This window comes from Dendrobates tinctorius, unplaced genomic scaffold (genome assembly GCF_039654945.1).
Source record: "Dendrobates tinctorius isolate UK_male_01 unplaced genomic scaffold, ASM3965494v1 ptg000102l, whole genome shotgun sequence".
NCBI lineage: Eukaryota > Metazoa > Chordata > Amphibia > Anura > Dendrobatidae > Dendrobates > Dendrobates tinctorius.
The window spans coordinates 37971987-37995346 of NW_027361770.1; the positions used below are offsets into that span (position 1 = coordinate 37971987).

The following is a 23360-nucleotide window of genomic DNA, read 5'->3' on the forward strand; positions in this document are numbered from 1 at the left end:
TGTCTGGATACACCACCTCCAGCAGGGCGGATTTCAGAATAAAGGGGAAAACCAGGAAAACAATTACAATGGTGGCCCTGCGATAGGGAACGGGGACATGGAGACCTCCTGCACTCCCCTGAGTCAGTGTCTCTACACTACTAATGATCCCTAGGCTGGTTCCGCACCGGGCGCCGATCAGGATACCTAAAATCCCTAGCTCGCCCTGAACCAATCCCTTACTAGTGAAGTGGATGGTGCAGAAACTAATCCCACCACTGCACCAAAACACACACCGAGCAAAGTGACAAGCAGGGAAACACCACTCAGCTTTGCTCCGTTGCCAACGCTCCAAGCAACAGAGTCTGACACCTGAGTGCATCCCTTCCTCCACCAGTCTTGGTTGGAAATGAGCAATATCACCAACACCTGCTCATAGACCATGTGACCCTATATAGGAAAAGGGAATGGTCAAATGATCAGGGGCCAAAAGCTGCTATAATCCCATTGACCACCGGGGGCAAAAGGCAAAGCAAAAAAAGCATCAAGTGCAATGACCCTAACGGCCACCGGGGCCAAACTAGAACTGAAACCACCATCTTAAGGAAAAAAAAAAGGTTACTAGTGCTTTTATCTGTCATAATCCAGCATGGATCATGACACTGTTCATGTCTTTGTCAGTAGGCGAACTTACAAAATCAGCAAGGGATCAAATACTTATTTCCCCCATTGTATATCTATTCTATCTATTCTATTCTGTCTTGTCACAGTGTGATTTTACTGTATGTGGCTAATGAAATGTTGGGTTTTCAAGGAGATGGGTGTGTAAAAATCGGATGGCACACGCATGGTGTGTGTGTTGTGTGATTTTTCTTTTCGCACGCAATAACTTGCATTGGTGACTCTCTCCCCATATATATGAGGACAACCGCAGCATGCTGATTTTTTTCTCAGCCCGATCTGAGCTGAGAAAAAAAATTGCAAATACAATAATATTAGGTATAGTGCAATCCGATTTTTTTATTGGATTGCATTCGTCCATTTTTCTTGTAAATGAGTATGAGCCCTAATACTGTTTTCAGTGTGGTTTTGCACTTTAGTAGTGTACATAACCATATAGCTATACGTTCGTTCACTCAGAGCAATAATTTAGGTCAATATCCTAGTAATATACCTAAATACCCTGGCCAAGACAGAATGGCCTTTTGAAGCCCCCTCCATCCACTGCTGTATTATATGTGATAAATGTATAACTCATAGCTGCTTCAATTCAATTTTCTTTCCCTGAATGATGTGTTAAAGAGTTAAAGTGGAGGACACTCATTATTATAGGGCTCTCTGGAGCTCAGCTGAAGGGCAGCACAATCATTCAGCAGGTTAGTTTATTAGGAGGGAATAGTTGTGCATCATCTTATATTTTGTGACACTGCAAGTACAAGCGGGCTGATGTGACTTCTGATTTTCCAGTTGGGGGCACAGGGCACTGCCCAAATGATTAGTCCAGAGTGTGTAGTGTTTTAACACTGCAAATACATCTTTCATAGAATTATTTCTGCAGATTAATGAAGAGATCTTTTCATTTTTTTTCTTGCAGCCAATGGAAGTATAAAAAATATATAGAGTAGTTTTTATTCCCTTCTATGAAGGATTTTGCACCAAACTTCCTTTGTGAAGCTTACCCTGTGAAGTCTCTGGAATCTGACTTCTGCACATTACTTATTGATTTTACTGTCAGTCATCCAGGATCTTGTACTTTATTACTTGGTGGGACATAGAATATCAAGTTCCATTTATAAAATATTTTAGAACGCTTTTTGACTGTTACTAAATTAGATTACGTACTTGTGTCAGAAAGCATTATAGTTAAGATGGCCAGGATTGGGCATTTGTAAATTTCTTTACCTACTCTCACTTGTTCATTTCAGAGGACTTGTGGCCAAAATCAATAGTAAATGTAAATATTATGAAAGCTCTTCATGTTTGAAATGTTTTGTGGTGGGTACAAAAACAACTGTTTTATCTGTAATTTTCTGAGTTCTTCTGTGTTGATTTATGACTGCAGACCACATAAAAGTTTAGCTGACCTTTGTGGTCATAAATGATTTATTAAAAATGTTACAAATTTACTAACTCAATGATTCTCACTTATCTACTGAAGCTAGAAAATGTGCAGTGAAATTTAGAACCTGTACTAGCCCGAATATGAATATTTTTATATGCAAGATAAAAATATATATACATGGACACAGGCATATAAATTTATATTTTGTAGGGATTTAGCTCGTTGGTAGTTGGCAGCGTTCACACAGGCATGCAGTTTCTTGTCCAAACAGTAAGGTTTATTAACTCCATAAACTTCCAGCAGAAAGTAATAACAAAATAAAGAGTCCATACAACAGTATGAGAAACAGAGTGGTTCAGCTGCTGAGTATTCAAAATCCAATACTTGGCCTCTTGTAGAATCTAAGCTACTTACTCATGTCCTCCTCGTATACACACACCCAAATATCTGAAGTGTTTGCACCTCTACAAGGACAAGGAATCAACAGCTCAGCTACCTTTTTAAATCAGCTGCACCTCCTGGATTGGAGGGTGGGAATGACTAGTTCTGGCCATCTTATCTAATCGTTCCTAACAAACCTGGAACCATGTTCTCACGGGGTTACGACGACAGTGTGGAGCCAGAAGGGCACTGCAACTGATTGCTCCTGCTTCGGCGCTGAGAAGAAGCACTTCTCCTTCATTTTAACTATGCTTATTTATTCGGGCTGAACAGGGGTTAATCGGCTATGTTGGGAATCCCTGTGCTCGCAGCTGAGCTCGGTTAGCCACTCCTTTCCCCTTTATAATCTGGGCTCTGTTACTGATCCTTGTCAGAGCAAGCATTTGCTGCATGGTTAACGGAGGGAGTACATATGAGAAGGAGAGTTGGAGGAGTTATCTGTGACTGCTGCTTGGTTTGTATGTGTGGTAATTCCTTATCCATCTCTGTTTTTGTTTATTCCCCAACCTTCACACCCCAGTGCACCCCTCTGTTACATGTGAGTGAACATTTTGTATGCCTGGAGTTTTCTGTTAACCCTTATCCGTGTTGCCTTGTTTGTCGGGTTGGTGTACTACGGTGCACAATAGCACCCCCTCTTCCCTGGGTGGGGGAAGAGAACAGATGAAGGGCTAACTCAGGAGATAAGGCAAGGGCAGAGGCCCCGGCATTTTCACTTTCAGTTGTATCCCGGGGAGCAGGGCAAGATAGGGTGCCCCCTAGTGTTAGGGACAGGAAAGGAGCCCCTGGTCCCGGGTCACCAGACAGCTGTGTCATGACAGATGTGGGTCGCCCTTCCAGGGCCGTGGGGTACTCGGTACCGGGCCGGTATCAGATGGATGTGTCACGGTGGCGGTGACCCGGACCGTGGCCCTGGGCGCCCAAGTAATAGGAAGATGTGGATGTTAAATGTAATAGTTCGTGACACCACCTGTGGTGTTCGGCAAGGGAGGTGTTAAGCCGACGCTGCATGCAGATCCTCCGGGACAGATGGTGTGGCACAGCAATGATGGTATAGCCCTACACAGGCAGGGCTGTTATCCCAGGGCAGAGTAGATGTGGAGACACTTAGGTGATGTAGTGTCTAGTGCAGGGGATGTAGCAGTGTCAGGCGGACAGACGCAGGAAGGAATGGAGGACACCAGGGCATGTAGTTCCAAAGCTTTACTCAGTCTGCAGTGCCCGCTTCGGTGCCGTGTCCTCCAGGTCAGGGGCCCAGTCAACCTCCAGGCAAGATGGAAAGCTCCCTTCCACACTCCGCCGACTTATGTGCCTTTCCTGAACGTCTCCTCTATAGTGCCTTTAAGTGTGAAGATCTCCAGTACTGAGGTACTCTGGAGTTCCTCCTGACAGATGTTCCCAAGAACTCTTCTTGCACGGCAGACAGCTGTAGCCTGCTTCAGGGACTCTCTACTCCCAAGTCCCGGCTCTCTATCTGTATTGCTGTTGTGCCCTCAAGTCTTAGATGGGAGTAGTGCATTTACAGCCCACTACTCCACCGGTGTTTCTTTCAATGTAGACAGCATGCATTTTTCTTTGCACTCCTCCATATACATTATGGAGGAGTACAATTTTAAGCACTGTTAAATGAATGAATTTTAAGCACTATATATAGAATGTACAGTGCTTAAAATTCATTTTGGACCATATAGTAAAAATCACCCACAATGAAAATCATAGGGGCAAAACTAAAGTTTAGACTATAAAATTCTAATTAACAAGAATTCAGCCTCAGGTAGGTTTACTTATTCATTAAATTGGTGCTCAGCAGACACTTGACTATAAAAGTGTGTTATTTAACAAAGAATACTTCCCATTTCATGCTGTCAGCAATGGCACCACAGGGAAAAAAATGGCACAAGACCCGAGAATAAAAATAATTTCTTTACTCAAGAAATGTGAGGGCCACAAGAAGATCAGCAAAACCTTACTTATCTGTCAGAATACTGTAGCAAAAGTAATGCCAAAATTTAACAAAGATGAAACTGCAACCATCTCACATAGATGTCCAAGTAAACCACAGAAGTTAACACATAAACAGAATTGTCTTCTTATGAGAAGTGTTGAAGAAAACCGACATGTAAGGTTCACTGCAGTTGGCTAAAGAAAGATTAAGCCAAAACGGGGTGAGTGTTCCCTGTGACACAATATGGCATACATTGCAGAGGAATGGCATTCATGGGTGTCATCCACGAATGAAGCCTCTTCTAAAACCCATGCACAAAAAAGCAAGCCTAAAATTTTCCATGGCCCAAGCTGAAAAATATAAAGACTACTGGGATTTTATACTTTAGAGTTATGAGACCAGGATAGCTAAGTCGAGAAATATTTGGGCAGTGACCGAATCTCCTTGATTTTGGCTCTCCATGCTATTATTTTTTTTTATTTCAAATGAAACAACTGAGATACAATTGAATTGTAGAATTTCAGGCTTAATTAAAAGGGTTGAACAAAAATATCCTGGTAAATGTATAGGAATTGCAACCATTTTTCTACAAAGCCTCCTCATTTCAGGGGCTTAAATTAATTAGACAAATCAACTTTACTGTAATTAAAATCTTACTTTTTAATACTTTGTAGAAAATCTATTTCAGGCAATAACTGCCTGAATTCTGGAAGCTATAGACATCACTAATGCTCCTTTGTGTGTCTTTTTGCCTTAAGTTTTGTCTTAACCCTTTCACAACATTTTTGTTTTTCACTCCCCTTCTTCCCAGAGCCATAACTTTTTCATTTTTCGGTCAATATGGTAATTTGAGGGCTTGTTTTTTGTGGGACAAGTTGTACTTCTCAATAACACCATCCATTGATTTGACCATATTGTGTACTGGAAAGCGGAAAAAAATCAAAGTGTGGTGAAATTGTAAAAAAAGTGCAATTCCACAATTGTTTTTTTTTTTTTACCATGTTCACTAAATGTTGAAACTGACCTGCCATTATGACTCTCCAGGTCATTATGAGTACGCAGCTACCAAACATGCATAGGTTCTGTTTTATTTAAACAGTAAAAAAAATCCTAAATTTTGTAAGGAAATAAAAAATAGTGTCATTTTCCAAGACCCGGAACCTCTCCATTTTTTGGGATCTGGGGCTGGATGAGGGTTTGTTTTTTGCCCGCCGTGTTGACATTTTTATAGATACAATTTTGGGGTAGATACAATGTATTAATCATCTGTTATTGTATTTTATTGCAATGTTGCAGTGACCTCAACACTTTAATTCTAGCGTTTTGATTTTTCTTCTTGTTACGCCATTTACAGATTGGATTAATTTATTTGATTTTCTGATTGATTGGACATATGTGTATTTTTTTCTTTATTGTTTTATTTTGAATAGAGCAAATGGGGGCATTTTTAAAAAAAAAAATTTAAAAGCTTTTTTGACTTTTTGATTTGCTTTAATAGTCCCCTTATGAGACTTGAAGCTGCGATCATGTGATCACTTGTGCTACACATAGCAGGGCTTCAGCCCTGCATTGTGTAGCAGAAATCATAATCTCCTATGAATGGCCAGTGTTCATAGGAGATCTGCAGTGGCAAGCACAAGGGTTTTCTGGAGATTCCCGGCTATCATGCTATCCTGTTGTAGCCCAACTGTCACATGACAGGGGAGGCGATGAATGGGACTAATGACGCTCTTCAGTTAAATGCCGCTGTTAGTGAATAACATGTTAACAGCCACGGATGGATCGCGCTTCCACCTGCAACAGAGGCACATGACAGCTGATGAAATCAGCTGTCATGCGTGCTCGATGAGGTTGAGATATGGGGATTGACTCCGCCATTGCAGTACATTGCACTTCTTTACCTTTTCAGACCTTTTATCTCCATAACTGAGTATAGATAAACGAGCCCATGCAGTCCATCAAAGAGCATTTGAGGTAATTGTCCAATTATTTTTGGTCCCTTTAAAAAGAGGCAGCTACAAAAAGAGCTGTTTTTCCTAAACTCTTACTCCAATTAGGATGTGAATGCCCTCAAATCAAAACTGAGAGTCTGCACTTTAAGGCCATATTGATTATATAACATTATATTGAATTTATTTTGGTAAACAGCTAAAATGCCAAAACTTGTGTCAGTGTTCAAATATTTCTGGACCTAACTGTACATGTTTTTGAAACTGACAGCGTCAAAACTATATTGCGTCACAAAGGTGAGGAGTACAAAGAAAAATGTACGGTGCCTGCAGTGAAATATGGCAGTGGCCATGTCCTTACAAGGAGCTGTATGAGTGCTGTTGGTGTTGGGGAAGTACATTTCATTGATGGTATCATGTATTTGCAGATGTGCTGCTATATATTGAATGACAAGATGCTACCATCACTTTTCCAAGATGACAATGATTCAAAAACACACATCAAATACCACTATTGCCAGAACTACAGGGTGAAAGTGATTCAATGGCTGAGTATTTATCACGTTTTCATAACTGACTGTTGCCTAGGAACTCAGTGAGTGACAGTTCAGCTGCCCTATGGAATCCTTAGTTTGCTGGACTGTTGTTTGTATGAGTACAAGGTCCAGTAATCCAATCTGATCTTGGGGCATGCTGGACTTTTAACATTTTGATTCATGGTATAGTCTGCAGGCATTTCCTCGGGTGCCTCCTGTCTTTAATTATTTGCAAGGTATTTAACTGGATAGATGTTATTAGTGTCAGTTGTAGCTTTGCCTAAGCTGGATGCAGAGGCTTAGTTCTGTGTCTTTTTCCTCTGACCCTGTTGCCGAACCATGGATTTGTCATGGCTTCCCTTGTGCATTCCCCCTTCTGCTTTTGACGCTGCCTGACTTTAGGTATCTGATCCAGGAATTGTCCTCTGGCTAATCTATCCATTTGTTGTACTCCCTGGTTTTAATGTACCCTCTTGGCATTTGACCCTGGACTGTTTCCTGACCATGCCTTTGAATTACCCTTCTCTACTTCAAGCCCTTTTGGTATCTGACCTCAGACCTCCTGAGTAACCTGTCTCATGGCTTGCCTGTGAGTACTGACTCAGCATCACAGTATGTTTCCTGATCTGAACCCAATCGAACACCTATGGGGAATTCTGAAGAGACTTGTTGAGCATCACTCTCCATCCAGCATCTAAGCTCTTAAAGAGGTCATTCTTGAAAAATGGATAAAAAGAGATGTTGCAATTTGTTAAAAACTTGTTCATCCCATGCCTAGAAGACTTGTACTGTCCTTAATAATCATGGAGGTCATACAAAATACTAGATATAGTTTTTTTTTTATATAGGGTGTATCATTTTGCTTTAACAAATTTGACTAAAACTAAAGATTTTGTAATAAAAGTTAGATTATTAACCTTACTTTAATGTTATGGGTTGAAAAAAAGTTCAATGAAATTTCTCTTGTTAAAATTATAGAAATTGTTCTTGTGTATAGTCAGATATTGATTAAAATCTTACTTTTCAAAGAGGGTATACTCATTTATGCTGAACATTGTCGATGTACTGTACTGTATATCTACACTCATCAACTTTGAAATTGCGCCACCAAGAAGGAAAAGTTGTGGAACTATGGAAACCACTGGATCAATAGACATGCCAATGATATGCAAATTTTGAAAAAATGAAAACAAAATATGAGTTGCAGTTGCATGTGCAGTAATACATGCATTTATACACCTTGGCATTTGATCAGTGAGGTTATTAATGGTTGCCTGATGATGGTTTTGCTACACTGAATGCATCTAGATCCACTGTTGGCAGCTCTCTTTGCTATGATAACAAAGATGTGTTCGATGAGAGACAATTTCCCTTCATGCTGCAGGCCATAGTAGCGCATTTAAGACATGCAGGTTGATCACAATAGCATGATCAACATTTGGTATAGTGTTGTTGTATTGATAAATGGCTATTGTGAACCTTCGAAAAAATGGCTGACATGACCTTGGGTGCTTGCTTCATCACAATGTCTTGTAACTATCATATCACGTGGTATAGTGCAGTCAATAAGGACATGAAAGAAATGAAGGAAGAATATGAATTCCCTAAAGTATTATACAAATTCTCCTGACTGAAATGTGTTGTATATAATAAAGAAATTCAATTGATAGGGGGAGAATGAGATAGCAGGGGTGCAAGAAGCAGTGACATAAGGAGAGTGAGATAGCAGGGGTGCAAGAAGCAGTGACATATTTACTGTGCTTCATCAGTTGTATGGTGTAGGGTAGCTCGCATCTACATTTGAATTATAATATGATTTTTTATTCATTCATGATGTACTAGAAAGCCGAAGCAAAGCAGGACAATTTTTTTTGACAGAAAAAAAGTTCAAACCTGTCTCCGTCAGATGGTATGTTTTCTTGTCACAAGTGACCCTACTGATTTTTTTAATTTCTTGTGCAACCTTTTTTTCCAAAGGGGAAGTTAGCTTCTTAAATCACAAAACAAATTCCCCAAAATCCAGACATTTAACTGTGACTGTCTACTACACAAAGTATGCCTGTTGCAATCAATTTTGTTTTTGCACATCTGTTTTACTAGTCCAATTTTACAACTGTACATGCCACACAAATACAGCGTGCTATAGCTGGTGCATTTTAGACACCTACCTATCATTTGTTATGATGTCATTTTTGGGTAGGGGATTGAATTTTATTAAAAAGTATATTTAAAACTACATTTAACAGTGCATGTACGTTTTGCAACAACATTAGGTTACTGTAAGGTGACTGAAGCCAGATCTGGTTGTCATGATGCAGAAACCTGCTCATAACAATTTACCATTATTTAACCTTTTTTACATGATACTGTCTAAAGTATTACTCTGCAAAGTGTAGATGTCATGAATCTGTTGGGTGTCCTGGGACCAGGGGCTCCTTCCCTGTCCCTAGTGGGTGCCCTAGCTCGCGCTATTCCCTTGGTTACTTCTGATGGTGAAGATGCCGGGTCAATGTACCTTGCCTTAGCGCCTGAATTCGCCCTCTATCTGTACCATTCCCCCACCAAGGGAAGAAGGGAGTATTAGTGTACTGTAATACTCCAACCAGACTAACATGGTAATATGAACAGGGTAACGAAAAATCCCAAACATACAAATGCACACACATAAACAACCGAGGTATGCACTGGGGAGTGGAGGATGGGGTAAAATCAAATTTTGAGTTACCACACGCTCAAAATGTATCAACAGTTACAGATAAATACACCAAACTCTCTTTCTCCAATTAACACCAACCACAAACTCCAGCCATTCAGCAAAAGCTATCTTTGACAATGATTGCTTGTCAGGGTCCAGATTATATAGGAGATGGGAGTGGCTAACAGTGCACAGCTGAGAGCCTTAGCTAAAGGAGCTCTCAGCAGGGCAGATTAACCCCTGCACTACCCAAAGAAATTTACACTGTTTAATAAGAAGGTGAAGTGCTTCTAATCCATGCAAGAGTAGGAGAAATAACACACTGCGGTCTTCTGGTTCCTCTCTGTCGTGGTAAACCCATGACAGTAGGTCAATTATGGTTAATTCCAAAGCACTATTAGGAAAATCATTTTGTTTATCCCTGTATTCCTACTGTACATTTATTATTATTTACATATTATGCTTACATATATAGTGCCAATTAATTCCACAGCGCTTTACTGATATCAGCATCACTGTCCCCATTGGGGCTCACATAACAGAACATACAATCTCCTTGTACTGTGTTGGCCATGTGTTATTGCTGTATAAGTTGGCAGTATGAGTGTTCTCCGGTTCATTCTCTCACTTCATTTGTGTCTATTCTGCTTTTCACTTTCTCCTCAGACAGGTGAATAAATAAATCAGAGACTCGTATGTATATAGAGAATTATTTAGAATTCTCCAACAAGCCTAAACATCCCCAATCTTCTTTTGTTGTCATTTTAGATTGGAAGAAAGTGATTGAAAGTTTCAAGCCTCTGTTGTCACTTTTGGTTTTGTCTAAGAGCAGGACATTTTAATTAATTTTCTCTGTCAGTTCTATATTTCTTGGTTGCAAAAGCATAGAGTAGCTGTCATGGTTCAAAGATTCAAATAAATGACATTTAAGGTTTATGGACCAAAAAAAATGACATTGTAATGGAAAAGTTCTGACTTGTAAGATTGAGTTCTTGCTGAAGAATTTTAGTCCAGTACCTCTGAAAGTGCCATAAAGCTGTCAGGCACCTTAAAAAATCACAGAACAACAAGGATATTACTTTTTACACCTGTTTTAACAGCGATGATCGACATCTCCTGCAATATGACTGCAGTATATGATTGTACCTATGTGCCCACCATTTGCCTCCAAAAGATGTAGCTAGGATTTCTTAGCTAACCTTTCCAACTACTACCGAAAGTATTGAAATCCTTATTTGTCGTCTTTTGAGATCTTTTTAAAAATTCTTCTGTTAGCCACACACAAAGCAATTTTTCGCATGATAGAGAGAATGATTATTGTGCACAATAATTCATGTTACAAAGAGGAAAAAATAGTGGAAATAATTCAAGTCTATTGAATCTCAAAAGTCTTACAGAAAAGAACATTGTACATTTTACTGTAATTGTGTCAGTCAGAGGCAAAGATGGGGGAGGCTTTAGTGTAGTACGTACCCAGGGTGTTGAATATTTATAATGTTCTTCTATAATTTCGGTAATGATTTTCTTCAGTTTTGCCAGTATCCTTTTTATATAAAATGGATTATTTGCAAAAGATGACAAATTTACCAATCTATATGGCAGAATGGCAATTTTCTTGTAATATATAATATGAAAAAGTAGTAACACAAACCCCAGACTGATGTTTCATGATGTCTCTGTTTCCAGACCAAACTCTCATATTTATAAATTCTGATTTTGTTTTCCACATTAAACCTAATAATATGAACCTTTCATTTATTCTTTAGGACCTGTATCTCATCTCTATGCTGGTGGACAATGCTACGATTGGTGAATGGAATCTTCAAGGACTTCCCAGTGATGACCTCTCTATTCAAAATGGAATCATTGTTACAAAAGCATCTCGCTTCCCCCTTCTTATAGACCCACAAGGTCAGGGTAAAATATGGATTAAGAATAAAGAGAAGAACAATGAGTTACAGGTAAGATTAAGAAAGCGTTATTTCCATATACCAATTACACATGTCTCTGCATGTACAAGAAGAATAACTTCATCCTTGGGCTTGTCCTATCAAATTTCACTTATAGCACTGGTATTCTCTTGTGTGGACGAGTGGGTATAGGGTACCCTGAGATACCAAGGCTTAAAGAGAACTAGTCACCGGCTGAAAAGTGGCCAGTTTTTACTATTATTTTATTCCTCCTGCTCCCCTGAGTATGCCATTTTGTTAAAATCTGTGAGATATGGTCCTTTATATTTAGCACTAATTTTTATGATCTTTATCACGGGGGCAGGATTTTTTGGGTGAGTGTCTTTGCGTTACTCTGTATTATTGCACTGTATACAATGCCCCTTTAGTAAGACCATAGAAATGAGCACTTAATAAAAAGGCCCGTATCTCTGGGACCGTTTGGCATGTTGAAAAAAACAAAAAACAAAAGAATTCTCAAGCGAGCAATGATAATATACTAAGTGCAAAAGTGGTCACTTTTAATCAGGTCCACTATAAGCGCAACCACAAACCTCTACACCTTCTATGGTTTGCTCCGTAGTATGTAGTAGATTAAGACTATTGTTTTAGTTGTGAACAAAAATCTATGGCAAAGGCATTCTTTTTAATGTGCATCCTATTACTTTTTTAGTTTGATCCCCATTGTCAGTGGCTTTATGATGATAATAACCACTCTTCCCTCTTTCCTGTGTGTTTCCGTTTCACTTAACAAAGTTGTGCCTGCAGCTTGGTAATTAACACTGAATTCTGATGGCCCATATGTTGTTAATAAATCTATTGGGAAGCCATAAACATGAAATCTCAATTATAATTTTATTTATCTTATTCTTTGTTACAGAACATAAAACCCAGCCACATGCTGTAAAGTTCTAGGTATAGTTCTGAATATCAGATTAGGCTTGGCAACCGCTATTATATTTTTTTTACACATCTTATTTTACCCTGCTCTTTCTCTACCATTATTACATTCATATGACATTATCATTGTAGAATTTCTTATGATGACTCCATTAACTGAGTCACAGGTCAATGCTGTTATTATAGAACATTCTGGAAGAGTATTGCAACATACGTCTTTTGCAAATGTATGTATTCATAGTGTAATATATGGTTATATTAAGGTTACAATATAGCTTTCACACATACCTTGGAGTAGTAAATATGAAGACACAAAAATTAACTTATTGAAGATGAAAAATAGAAAACGATTATAACAGATATGGATTTCTTCCATTTGTTCTCTAATCCCAGGTGACATCCCTGAACCACAAATATTTCAGGACCCACTTGGAGGACAGCCTTTCTCTAGGAAGACCACTCATGATAGAAGATGTTGGAGAAGAACTTGACCCAGCACTTGATAATGTTCTGGAGAAAAATTTCATTAAATCTGGCTCTACCTTCAAAGTAAGATGATTATAAGTAATTATGTTCAGAATTCTTCTTTTTTCAGCTGGAACCAGTCAATCATTTATAGACAAATACAGCCCAGCCTTGATAACATCTGCATAAAGGTTTTGGTGTAAATGGAAATCAGGACCTATGGGCACAACTGACACCAATAGTCCTCACTAACTTAGTGATGTCCAAAACTTTCTGTGAAGTGTGATAAAATCTGTGACCAAGTCTTTAAATGGAGCCACAGGCACATTCTTAGTTGATCTCCAATAATACAATCATTTTTTCAAGGCGCAAATCGCCATCAAATGCTGAATAAGAGGCCCCATCTGATAGATGTAAATTGTCTGATTTCTTGTAGGTAAAAGTTGGTGATAAAGAAGTTGATGTTATGAAAGGATTTACTCTTTATATTACAACTAAACTGGCCAACCCGGCCTATACCCCTGAAATCAGTGCCAAGACAGCAGTCATTGACTTTACTGTTACCATGAAAGGCTTAGAAGATCAGCTCCTTGGACGTGTGATATTGACTGAAAAGCAGGTATGGAAACTGTTAAACTTAGGTGATCTATAAGCATATTGTAATGTTTCTGAACGTACCTGCAGATGTCCAATTTCTTTTAGTCATATCAACTTTTGCAATGGGTGTTAAAAAGTTTTGGACAAACAATTTATTAAAAAACACATCATTTTTCTTTCTTTGCTTCCTTTCTTGTGACACCAATATAAGGTGATACTAAAATTGTTACAGTAATATCCTTAAAGTATGAAATCCTTTTATAATTGATTTAACTGTGATATAAATGGTAGGGGGCTCATAAAAGGCTCAGCACAGCACACCATATACGACCATTTTCTACAAAAAATGGATTGAAAACAAAAAGGCAATGACTGTACAAACATCAGCTATCTACCGTAGAATTGAAATCTGTTGAAAGAAAATAAAATATTCAATTAGCTGTAAAGTTAGAGGCATTTTTGTATTAACATTCATGTATTCCTTTATCACTGAAAAAATACACTACATGGCCAAAATGTATGTTGATCTAGTAATCCCAGTGGATTGTTACTGAAGACCTAAACGACTTTCAATATAGAACAATTAGGCAGCTTCCTCTCTAATAACTATATTTATACACTTTATGCCCTGCTATAGTTAAAGGGGTTTGCTAAATGGAACCTGTCACCTTCAAAATCTCTTATTTTATGCATCGGGGGAAAACAAATAGTACAAATTACTCGGAAGTAAAGCCCAAAAGTAAAACCCTCAGCAGGGCATAGTGAAGTACGCCTGCGCAGGAGCGAGATTTGGCACCGTGCGTATGACGTTGGATGCGTCATCCACATCAGGCAGTGCAGGAGGAAAGCAGTTTCTATATTGTTGGTGTTGAGCACCAGTGAAGCATATCGAACCAGACTGGGCAGCACTGGGAGATTGTAAAAGGTATTTTTTTTTTATAAGTAGGTGGTGGCCTTCAGTTATATTGGGAAAACCTGGTGACAGGTTCCCTTTAAAACAGAACAAACTACTCTGTACTATCCTTCCTCGGGTTCAACGGTGAGACTCTGCCACTGCTTCTGGAGTCTGATATTGACTGCGGTGATAATGTAACGTCGACAGCACAGCAGCTAATCAGTGAGCTCCTTCAGAGAAGTGGGGCTCACTGATTGGCTGCCAGTCTGTCTATGTGATGTCAGCAATGCAACCAATGCCAGACAGTTGGAGAAGCGGTGCAGACTCGCCAGTGGTCCCAGGGAAACTGAGTTCACCTCAGTTTGTTATTTTTTAACACATTTGAACCTGGACAGGACATTGTCTAAAATGGAACAACCCCTTTAACTGTAATAACAAAAGGTAATATTTAGTAACATTAAAGAGAATTTTCACCAGGTTTGTTCTGTGTGAGATAAGGCCATCACCTTTCAGCCCCCCGTATATACAGCATTCTAATATGCTATATATATGCTCCCTATCCAGAGAATAAGACAAGAAAAAGACCTTTTATAATTTTCACTTTCTGGGTGCTCCGGTCAAATGGGTGCCACTGGTCTCGGTCTTGTGCCTCCTCTCTTCTTGTGATGCCGTCATCATTCTGTGCTTTGTGTGGATGATGCAATCTTCGTCATCCACACAGTGTCCCCGGCATCGCACTCGTGCGCAGGTGTGTTTCTCTGCCCTGACCAGGGTAGAGTAAAGTACTGAAGTGTGCATGTGCTGGGAGCTCTTTGACCTTTCCTGTTGCCTGCAGTCAGTGATTTCCAGTGGCATTTAAATGATTAAACAGCAGTGAATGGATCTATCAATAGTTGCCGCAATTGCAGGAAAATGACTAATGTGTAATGTGCTTGAATCTGCTCCTAAGCCCAGTTTCTACACCACCACCCAACATCCAATGTACATCAAACTCTAATTGAAGATCTGACATACCAGTGTGTACCATGGTGGGAAAAGGCTAAAGTCGGATTGTTGGGGTTGCAATTCTTCTTATGATTCCAATCTGTTTCATGTTTCTGGCGCTCATCGTTTAATTAACCATTCATGCGATTTGCATTCTCTTCTGCTTTTCTTGAAACCATTGAGGCAAGTAACAGACGGTAGTCAGTCGTGAATGTAAGTATGCAAATCGCATTTGCAGTTACGTGATGAGCAGCGGGACTTTAAAACATAGCAGAAACCTCACAATGTGTACATTACATACTGTTAGAATTCATCATGCTGCAGTCACTTGCAAGTTTTGTCCCCAAAAACCCTCTTTTTCTACTTCTGGACTATGAATGTCCAGGCAACCCACTCTTATCTCTGCACTGAAGCAGTCTATTTGCATCTCTACACTGAAGTCCTAAAAGGTCAGTGCAGTCTAATCAACTTTCACTAGATTGTGATGTTGTGGGTGAGGGAAGCTGATGTCACACTTAGCCAGACTCCCCAAGGAGAAGATAAACATTGTTTCTTCCCATGTTTACCTTCTGGTTCTCTGTATATGAAGGGGGGTGCATGGCCAGTTTGCTGTGGCCAGAACTGAGTTCTCTTTGCCCTGAAACCCCTCTTCTAAACAGGAGTCGGACAGGCGTGAGGTGTTGTGTTCTGAGGTGCTTTCTTTACTCACTTGTAGTATGAGACTCCTTGTCACCTCCCCGTCCATGGACTGTAACCAGATGCAGCTACAGATATGACTGGAGACCATAGGTCCAGTCCAACAGGTTCGGCTTTACTGTGTAATATGGGTACAAGCAACTGCGGCATAAAAATTGAGACAGAGTCCCTTTTTATTGCTGTTCTTTTGGTCCTGTGTATTATCAGTCCTTGACTCAATTCTTCCTGACCTGCCCTCGCCACAACATCTTTTGTTGGTCCCAGGAGCTTCCCATCCAGCATAACAGTTTCCCTTAAGCCCACCATCCTTTTGTTTCGCTGTGACCCTGCTGACATCTTCATCACCAGGGAGACATAAACACGACACTCAATGTGTCTTCTGGACTCTGGGCCCAAGACTGTCCCGGCATCCACACAAAGCTTCTGATGTGTCTTCCTACTGTTAGGTGACTTGCTCTGAAGGAGCCCTTCCACCTCTGCTACTTCCATTCTCTTAGAACCCATTGTCATGGTCATTATCTAGCACTTCTTGACTCTCCTAAACTCCTCACTCACTCTCCTCCACTCTGACTCTCCCTTGGAAGTGCTTCACCTATATATTAATCTAACTCCTCCCAACTAGTGGATTAATCCCATGAATTAACTATATGTTTTCCTGTATAGTGCAAGCTGTATCCCTATGCTGGTAATGGTCTCCCTAGTGGACAGACCACCCTCCATTCCCTGGGACGGCCTTGAGACAGAACCTCTAGGAGAACCAAAACACAAAACCTTGCATAGGAATAAAATACTGTATAACATTCATTATCACACATATTAATCAACAACAAACAATATCAAGTAACTTCCCTGTTGCCATGACATTTTCTTTTAACCCTTCCACCCCCTACATATATATATAGTACTGAGCCAGCACTGTGTATATTGACTAAAGGGGGCTTTATACATAGCGATATCGCTAGCAATATTGCTAAAGCGCCACCGATTTTGTGACGCAGCAGCGATATTGCTAGCGATATCGCTACATGTGATACTCACCTCCGACCGGCTTCCCCGCTGGCTATTGTTGATCGCGTGAGATCGGCCTGGTCCATTTCTCGTCGGTGGCTTCCTGCTGGCGCCAACGAGCGACACATGGATGCGGGCGGAGGACGTCATCATCGCCGCGTCTGACAGGTAAGTAACGACCTCTGCTGCGCTGCTGCTGAGATCTGCCTGTTTGGCAGCTCACTAGCGACCATTTAGCGATGCACCAGCGATCCTGACCGTGTCATCGTGGTCGGGATCGCTGGTGCATCGCTAAATGTAATGGGGCCCTTACCCTGCTTCCTCCTCAGATGCAGGGAATATGTGATCATTGAGTGCAGGTAGGGAACAGGAGCTTCTGAGTCTAGGAAACCAGCTCTGTTATGCAGGCAGGAGGCTGAAATTTCCCTGTAGCTGGGGCTAGTATACCAGTCACAGATCCAGATCAGCAAAAAAAGAATATAGGAATTACATGGATATGTTAAAATAACCCTCCTCTTTCACCCTCACAAAGGTATTTTAAGACCTTAAAGCGAACCTGTCAGCTGTTTTGGCCACTATAAGATGCAGCCACTGCCTTTCAGGGCTTATCTACAGCATCTACTGACCTGCAAGATAAAAAAATAAGTTTTATTATACTCACCCGGGTGGAGGGGCGTTCCGGTCTGATAGGTGTCGCAGGTCCATTGCCTCCCATCTTCTTGTTACGCCACCCTCCTGCTTGCTTCATGATCCCTGGCATCACGCTCCTGCGCAGGTGTACTTTAATGCCCTTTTGAGGACAGAGCAAAGTACTGCAGTATGCAGGCGCCGGGAAAGGTCAGAGAGGCCCAGCGCCTGTGCACTGCAAAAGTTTGCTCTGCCCTCAACAGGGCAGAGAAGTACACCTGCACAGAAGTGCGATGCTGGGAGCGATGAAGCAAGCAGGAGGGTGGCGTCGCAAGAAGATGGGAAGACGCCTGGACGTCTTTTGAAGCGTTTTGCCATAGTTTTTGCTTAAAAAAATGAAAGCGGTTTCTTTATGGTTACATGGTTGTATGCTTATATAGTTTGAACAAAATCATAGGTCCATCAAGTGCCACCTTACTTCACCAGTTATACATTCTCGATCGCTAGATTATTTATAGCCCATAATGTTATTTGTTGTGGGAAAAGCATATAGCCCATTTTAAATACTGGAATAGGTATCTGTCATTATGGTAGGACACTACACAGTCTGACTACTTTAACTGTAAGGGTGTGTGCACACACTGTGGATTGTCCTACGGAATTTTCCCCGCGGATTTGTGTAAATCTGCAGGTAAAACCACAGGTCAAAAGACCTGCGGTTTGCAGATTTTCTGCGGTTTAGCCTACGGGCTTCCCCTGCCATGGAGCAGGTGCCAAACTGCAACGGAATCCGCACAAAGAATTGACATGCTGCGGTTTTGAAACCGCAGCAAATCCGTGTGGAAAATTCTGCACCGTGTGCACTGCGGATTTCTGTTTCCATTGATTATAATAGTACTGTACACTGGAGCAGAAACTGCTGCGGATCCGCAGGACCAAAACTGCTGCAGATCCGCAGCAGAATCCACAGCGTGTGCACACACCCTTAAGAACCCTTTCCTATTTTGATGCCGGAATTGCCTTTCCTTCACATTTAATGAATGCCCTGGTATTTTGTCTATGTTCACGTGCTGTTTTTCCATCGTTTTTTGCTCCTTTTTTTGTGCAAATTTTAAGGTGTGTTTTACAGTACCAGCAAGTCTATGAGACTTCAGAAATCTCATGCACACACTTTTTTTATTTTTCTGACTGATTTGGAAAATTACTGCGTTTTTACAAACTGCAGCATGTCACTTTTCATGCGTATATGCAGTGTTGTTTCACCCATAGGAAACAATGGTAAGTGCAAAAACACAACAAAAAATGCATCTAAAAAGCAGTTTTTGCTGCATTTCTGGTGCAAAAACTTAAGGAAGTTAAATCGTGCTTTTTTGGGGGCCACTAAACTTTATGCACAAGAGAAAGCAAAATCAAAACAAAAAAAACGCAGAAAAAGCGGCTTTTTGTAAGCAGCTTCGTTACTGTCAAGAGAGCAGCTTTTGCCTGTGGAAAAAAAACGCAGCAAAAACGTGTGTGAACATTGCCGACTCAAGTGCCAGTACTTTGTATTGACCACATTATGTAATGAAGTTAAAAAAATTACCGTAAAATAACAGTAAAAATGGTGTCACAAAAACCATGGAAAATCCATCTTGGGGAAAAAAAAAGGGCAGCCGGAACTGTAGGAAAAACGCCCAGGAAACGTCCAAAAAAACAAATTACCGAAAAGATATTTCAGAAAAAAATGCCAGAGTTTATTGGAACGTCTCCTGCTTTGTCTGAGTTTAGAAGAGGTAATATGTGTAATTTTCCAGTATCCAATGCAAAGCCTACCCAAAGTGGAGGCTTTTATAGCAACACATTTATGGATATGATGTTTGACCACTGGCCGCTTGGTTGACGTGTACACCTATTTCTATCACTTTTAGTATCCTGCTATAAAATGATTTTCCTGTTGTTTCAGCATTGCTCTGGCATATCTCCTCCGCAGTGTATTTAGTGCTATTTAAAGATAATGAAAAAATGGTCCATCAGGCGTTGGCATGTACACCCACATATGTGATATCCATAGAAACCCCGGGAATAGATCAAAGTGCGGTGTAATTGAAGATCTGAGAAAATCAATTTCTCAAACACTTCATAATATTTAACATTTTAGCAAAGCTTTACACAATATCTTTGCGTATTTATTCCCATCACTCATTCCACAATGCCTCAGCAGTGCAATAAAAATCTTTCTCTGTAACGGAACAATTGGAAAGGATGAACGTGTACCATGGTGCTCCATCTGGCCACTTATTCCTTTATTGTAATGTTCAATGCTTCTGGCAATGCAATCCATATTCCCTATGCAGTCCTGTGAATGCTGCTGCTGCTATGGGCATTTTAATAAATGCACTTATGTGCTGTATTTATACAAGTTTCACAGTTATTCTTTATGAGAGTAAGCTGAAACATTTACCATATAATTGAAGCACAAATCAAAGCTTTGGTGCAAGAGAAATTCCAGAGTTTCATTGTATTCACATGATGTTAGGTTTCTTGTTCATTATTGTTCTTTTATGGTGAAATTAACCTGGAAAATAATTCTTAAGTCAGGGGTGTACAAAGAAATCATGGGGTCCCATAATAATAGCCCTAATTGGACCCACCCCCTATAAAATAGTAACATTCAGCAGGGTCACAGAAGAACATATCTCACAACTTTGCAACGTTTGAAGGTTTTAATCAGTAGGACTTTATCATTACTGAGACAGGTTGTTTGACTCTGCACCCTCCTGTGATAAGCACCTTACTGTCTATAGCTACAGTATGAACACCGAGATCCTGGTGTGGGCGGGGCTAGCTTTCTCAGCTCTGCTGCATTGCTAAATCTTAGAACTCTAATTGTGTCAGAACCCAGTCAACTAAGTGATACATCAGGGACTCTTTGCGAACATCATACTGCTCTCAGATGAGGAAGCAAAAAATTGCTGACGGATTCCCATTTAACGGACCATACACATATAAGAACTTCCAAACATATAACTATCGATAACATAGTTTGCCGTTACAAAGATTATTGCTTTCCTTTACTATCATAACGGAATTACACTGGACAGCTTTTCAGACTGTTATATATGTATTAGTGTATTAATATTTGCATGAGTCTCAATTGTTCCATGTTTGTGCCACATGTGCAATTCTTAGGGCACGTGAACACGACGTGTTTTTCAGGCCGATTCAGCTCAATAAACAATAAAAATAATGAACATTGATGAATACTTTTAGCAAAAAAACATACAATTATATATTTAGCATTTTAACCTTGACATACTAAGTGGTAGAAGGGTCTGCTTAAAACATAACATTTTTCTATCCATATCCTGGTAGGCACTTTTGCCAAACCTTTTCTGTTTTTTCTTTCTTCATGGTAAGGGCTCATATTCACATGCGAGAAACTCGGACGAGTCTCGCACATCAATACCCAGCACTGCTGCAGGCAATCGGATTGGAGCATTTAGCGAGTTTCTCGCATGTGAGTATAAGCTCTAATTTTGATGCTTGGCTGCTAAGTACAGGGCAAAGGACGGACTAGAGACTTGGCACTTTAAAAAGGTGCAGGTTTGGAGGTGCCTTTCTTCCTGAGCATATTTGTTATTTTAATTAAATATGAATAATTACATCAAAAATTGCCCTTTTTCAAATATAGTTAAAGCACCACCCTGTTTTTTTACTTAACTGCCAGAGTGGTATCACTAATGCATGTTCCCTGCCAATAGTTAAATACCTACAAGCTGCTGTCTTCTGCTCTTACCAGCACTGCTTTAGTCCTCTTCTGCTGTCAGATGTCACTCTCAATGTAAGTCTGTGAGAGAAAACCGCAAGGCTTTTAAATATTTATGATGATAGCTTGTGATCATTAGCTCTGACTTCCGGTCAGTCAGGAGCTGCAGTCACAAGCTGGCGGAACGGGATTGGAGCAGCAGAACCGGGAAGAGCTGAAGACGGCGGCTAGTGAGTATTTTACTAGAGGCAGGGAGCAGACATTAGTGATACCACTCCAGCAGAGAAATAAAAAAAAGTTGGACTGGTGCTTTATATGTTATCTAAATCTTAAAATTTATTAAACAAAAATGTACTATACAACTCCTTTTTCCTGACCCAATATATTCTAAATATACTGGCATTAGTAAATGTTTCCATAAGAGGATAGGAATGCATACTCTGCAGAGAAAAATCTGAAAATTATACATGAAAATTAACTGCTGTCCATGAAATTGCCTTATTCTGTGCCGTGCTGATAAGCCCAAATTTCCGTACACTTGGCTTTAGGAGCTAGAGGCTGAGAGGGTCAAGCTAATGGAAGAAGTGACTTCAAACAAGAGGAAGATGCAGGAGCTAGAGGACAATCTCCTATTTCGTCTCACCAGTACACAAGGTTCTCTTGTAGAAGATGAGTCTCTAATTGAGGTTCTCAGGATCACAAAAACTACAGCAGAGGAGGTACAGCGTATCATATATCTGCGTTACCGAATTTATGTGCTTGGTGTAATGTGATAATACAAAATAACAGCTTAAGAAAAATATATCTGGCTCTGGCTTAATAGTGCTAAATAATGATGCTGTGTTGCCAATGGGCCTAGAGGATAAATATATATACAGTATATCTTCACACAATTTGGCTTTACCTTATTAGCCATATGCAATTCATTATTAATGCTTGTGAAGCATTTGCCAAGACACAGTACAAAAGATAAAAAATTATTGTACCCATGTCCCAGATGCGATTAGAAATGTAGTAATAATAAATGCATTACCATTAAAGTTGTTCCAAGAAAATTAAACATTTATAACAGACAAAAATATAATTCTGCCTGCTGTGGAAAGACTTATACGGCTGATATAATCTTCGTCTGTGAGAATAATTTGCTTTCTGTAAGCCGTGGACTCATTTTGTGGGTGTCATTTAACAGTAAATATTGCTCAGCCTTTAAATGTCATCTCCTTTTTATTTTCCAGTGTAGATTGCAAAGTTAGAATCAAAAGGATAGCAAAATTATCTTGTCATAAAGTTTTTTTTGTTGAAATGAGAATCAATCTTTGATCAGTCAAACCTACATTGTATGCTATGAAGCCTATGGATTTGCTCCTTTTGATATTAGTTCTGACTTCCTAATCCATTCAGCCTAGTTCACTTGACATTTTTGCATCCTATTAAAGGGAACTTGTCATCTGACTCTTGCTGTCCTCACCACAAGACTGGTCTGGTGCCGATCCTGGTAGACTTTTCCCAGTGATGGTCCAAGTGATTGACAGGTCTTTCGTCATGAAAGAGACCTGTTAATCACGTTTAAGTTTTTTGTCCTGAAGAATGGGTCCTGTGTGACCTTGAAACACGTTGACTGTCAAACCTGTTCAAAATAAACGTCTTAGAATTAAGTTGACATGCTGGATCCTGCAGCAGCGCAGGTTAGACATGCATTTTCCTTCCACTGGTTGAATTACATCTAGGAGCTCGATGAAAAGCCAGTTGGATGCTGCATCGGTCTAGTCCCGTCTTCGGCTATGATCCCGGTTGGATTTCCTAAATATATTTTCTGAGAAACTTTCTGGCTTTGATTCATTCCTCTGTCACTTGGACAGCATGAATCAGTTGTCAAGTTCCCTTTCA

At 40.0% G+C, this 23360-nt stretch overlaps 1 protein-coding gene across 1 annotated transcript in view; it reads left to right on the forward strand.

Moving 5' to 3' along the window:
• The window catches only part of LOC141099782 (dynein axonemal heavy chain 5-like), a 587253-nt gene that overhangs the window by 444360 nt on the left and 119533 nt on the right, over positions 1-23360 (forward strand). Inside the window, exons 63-66 of the mRNA XM_073587845.1 lie at positions 11374-11568; positions 12850-13005; positions 13358-13540; positions 22022-22192. Of these exons, the coding sequence (XP_073443946.1) occupies positions 11374-11568; positions 12850-13005; positions 13358-13540; positions 22022-22192 (705 nt within the window). The remainder of the gene's footprint in view (positions 1-11373; positions 11569-12849; positions 13006-13357; positions 13541-22021; positions 22193-23360) is intronic.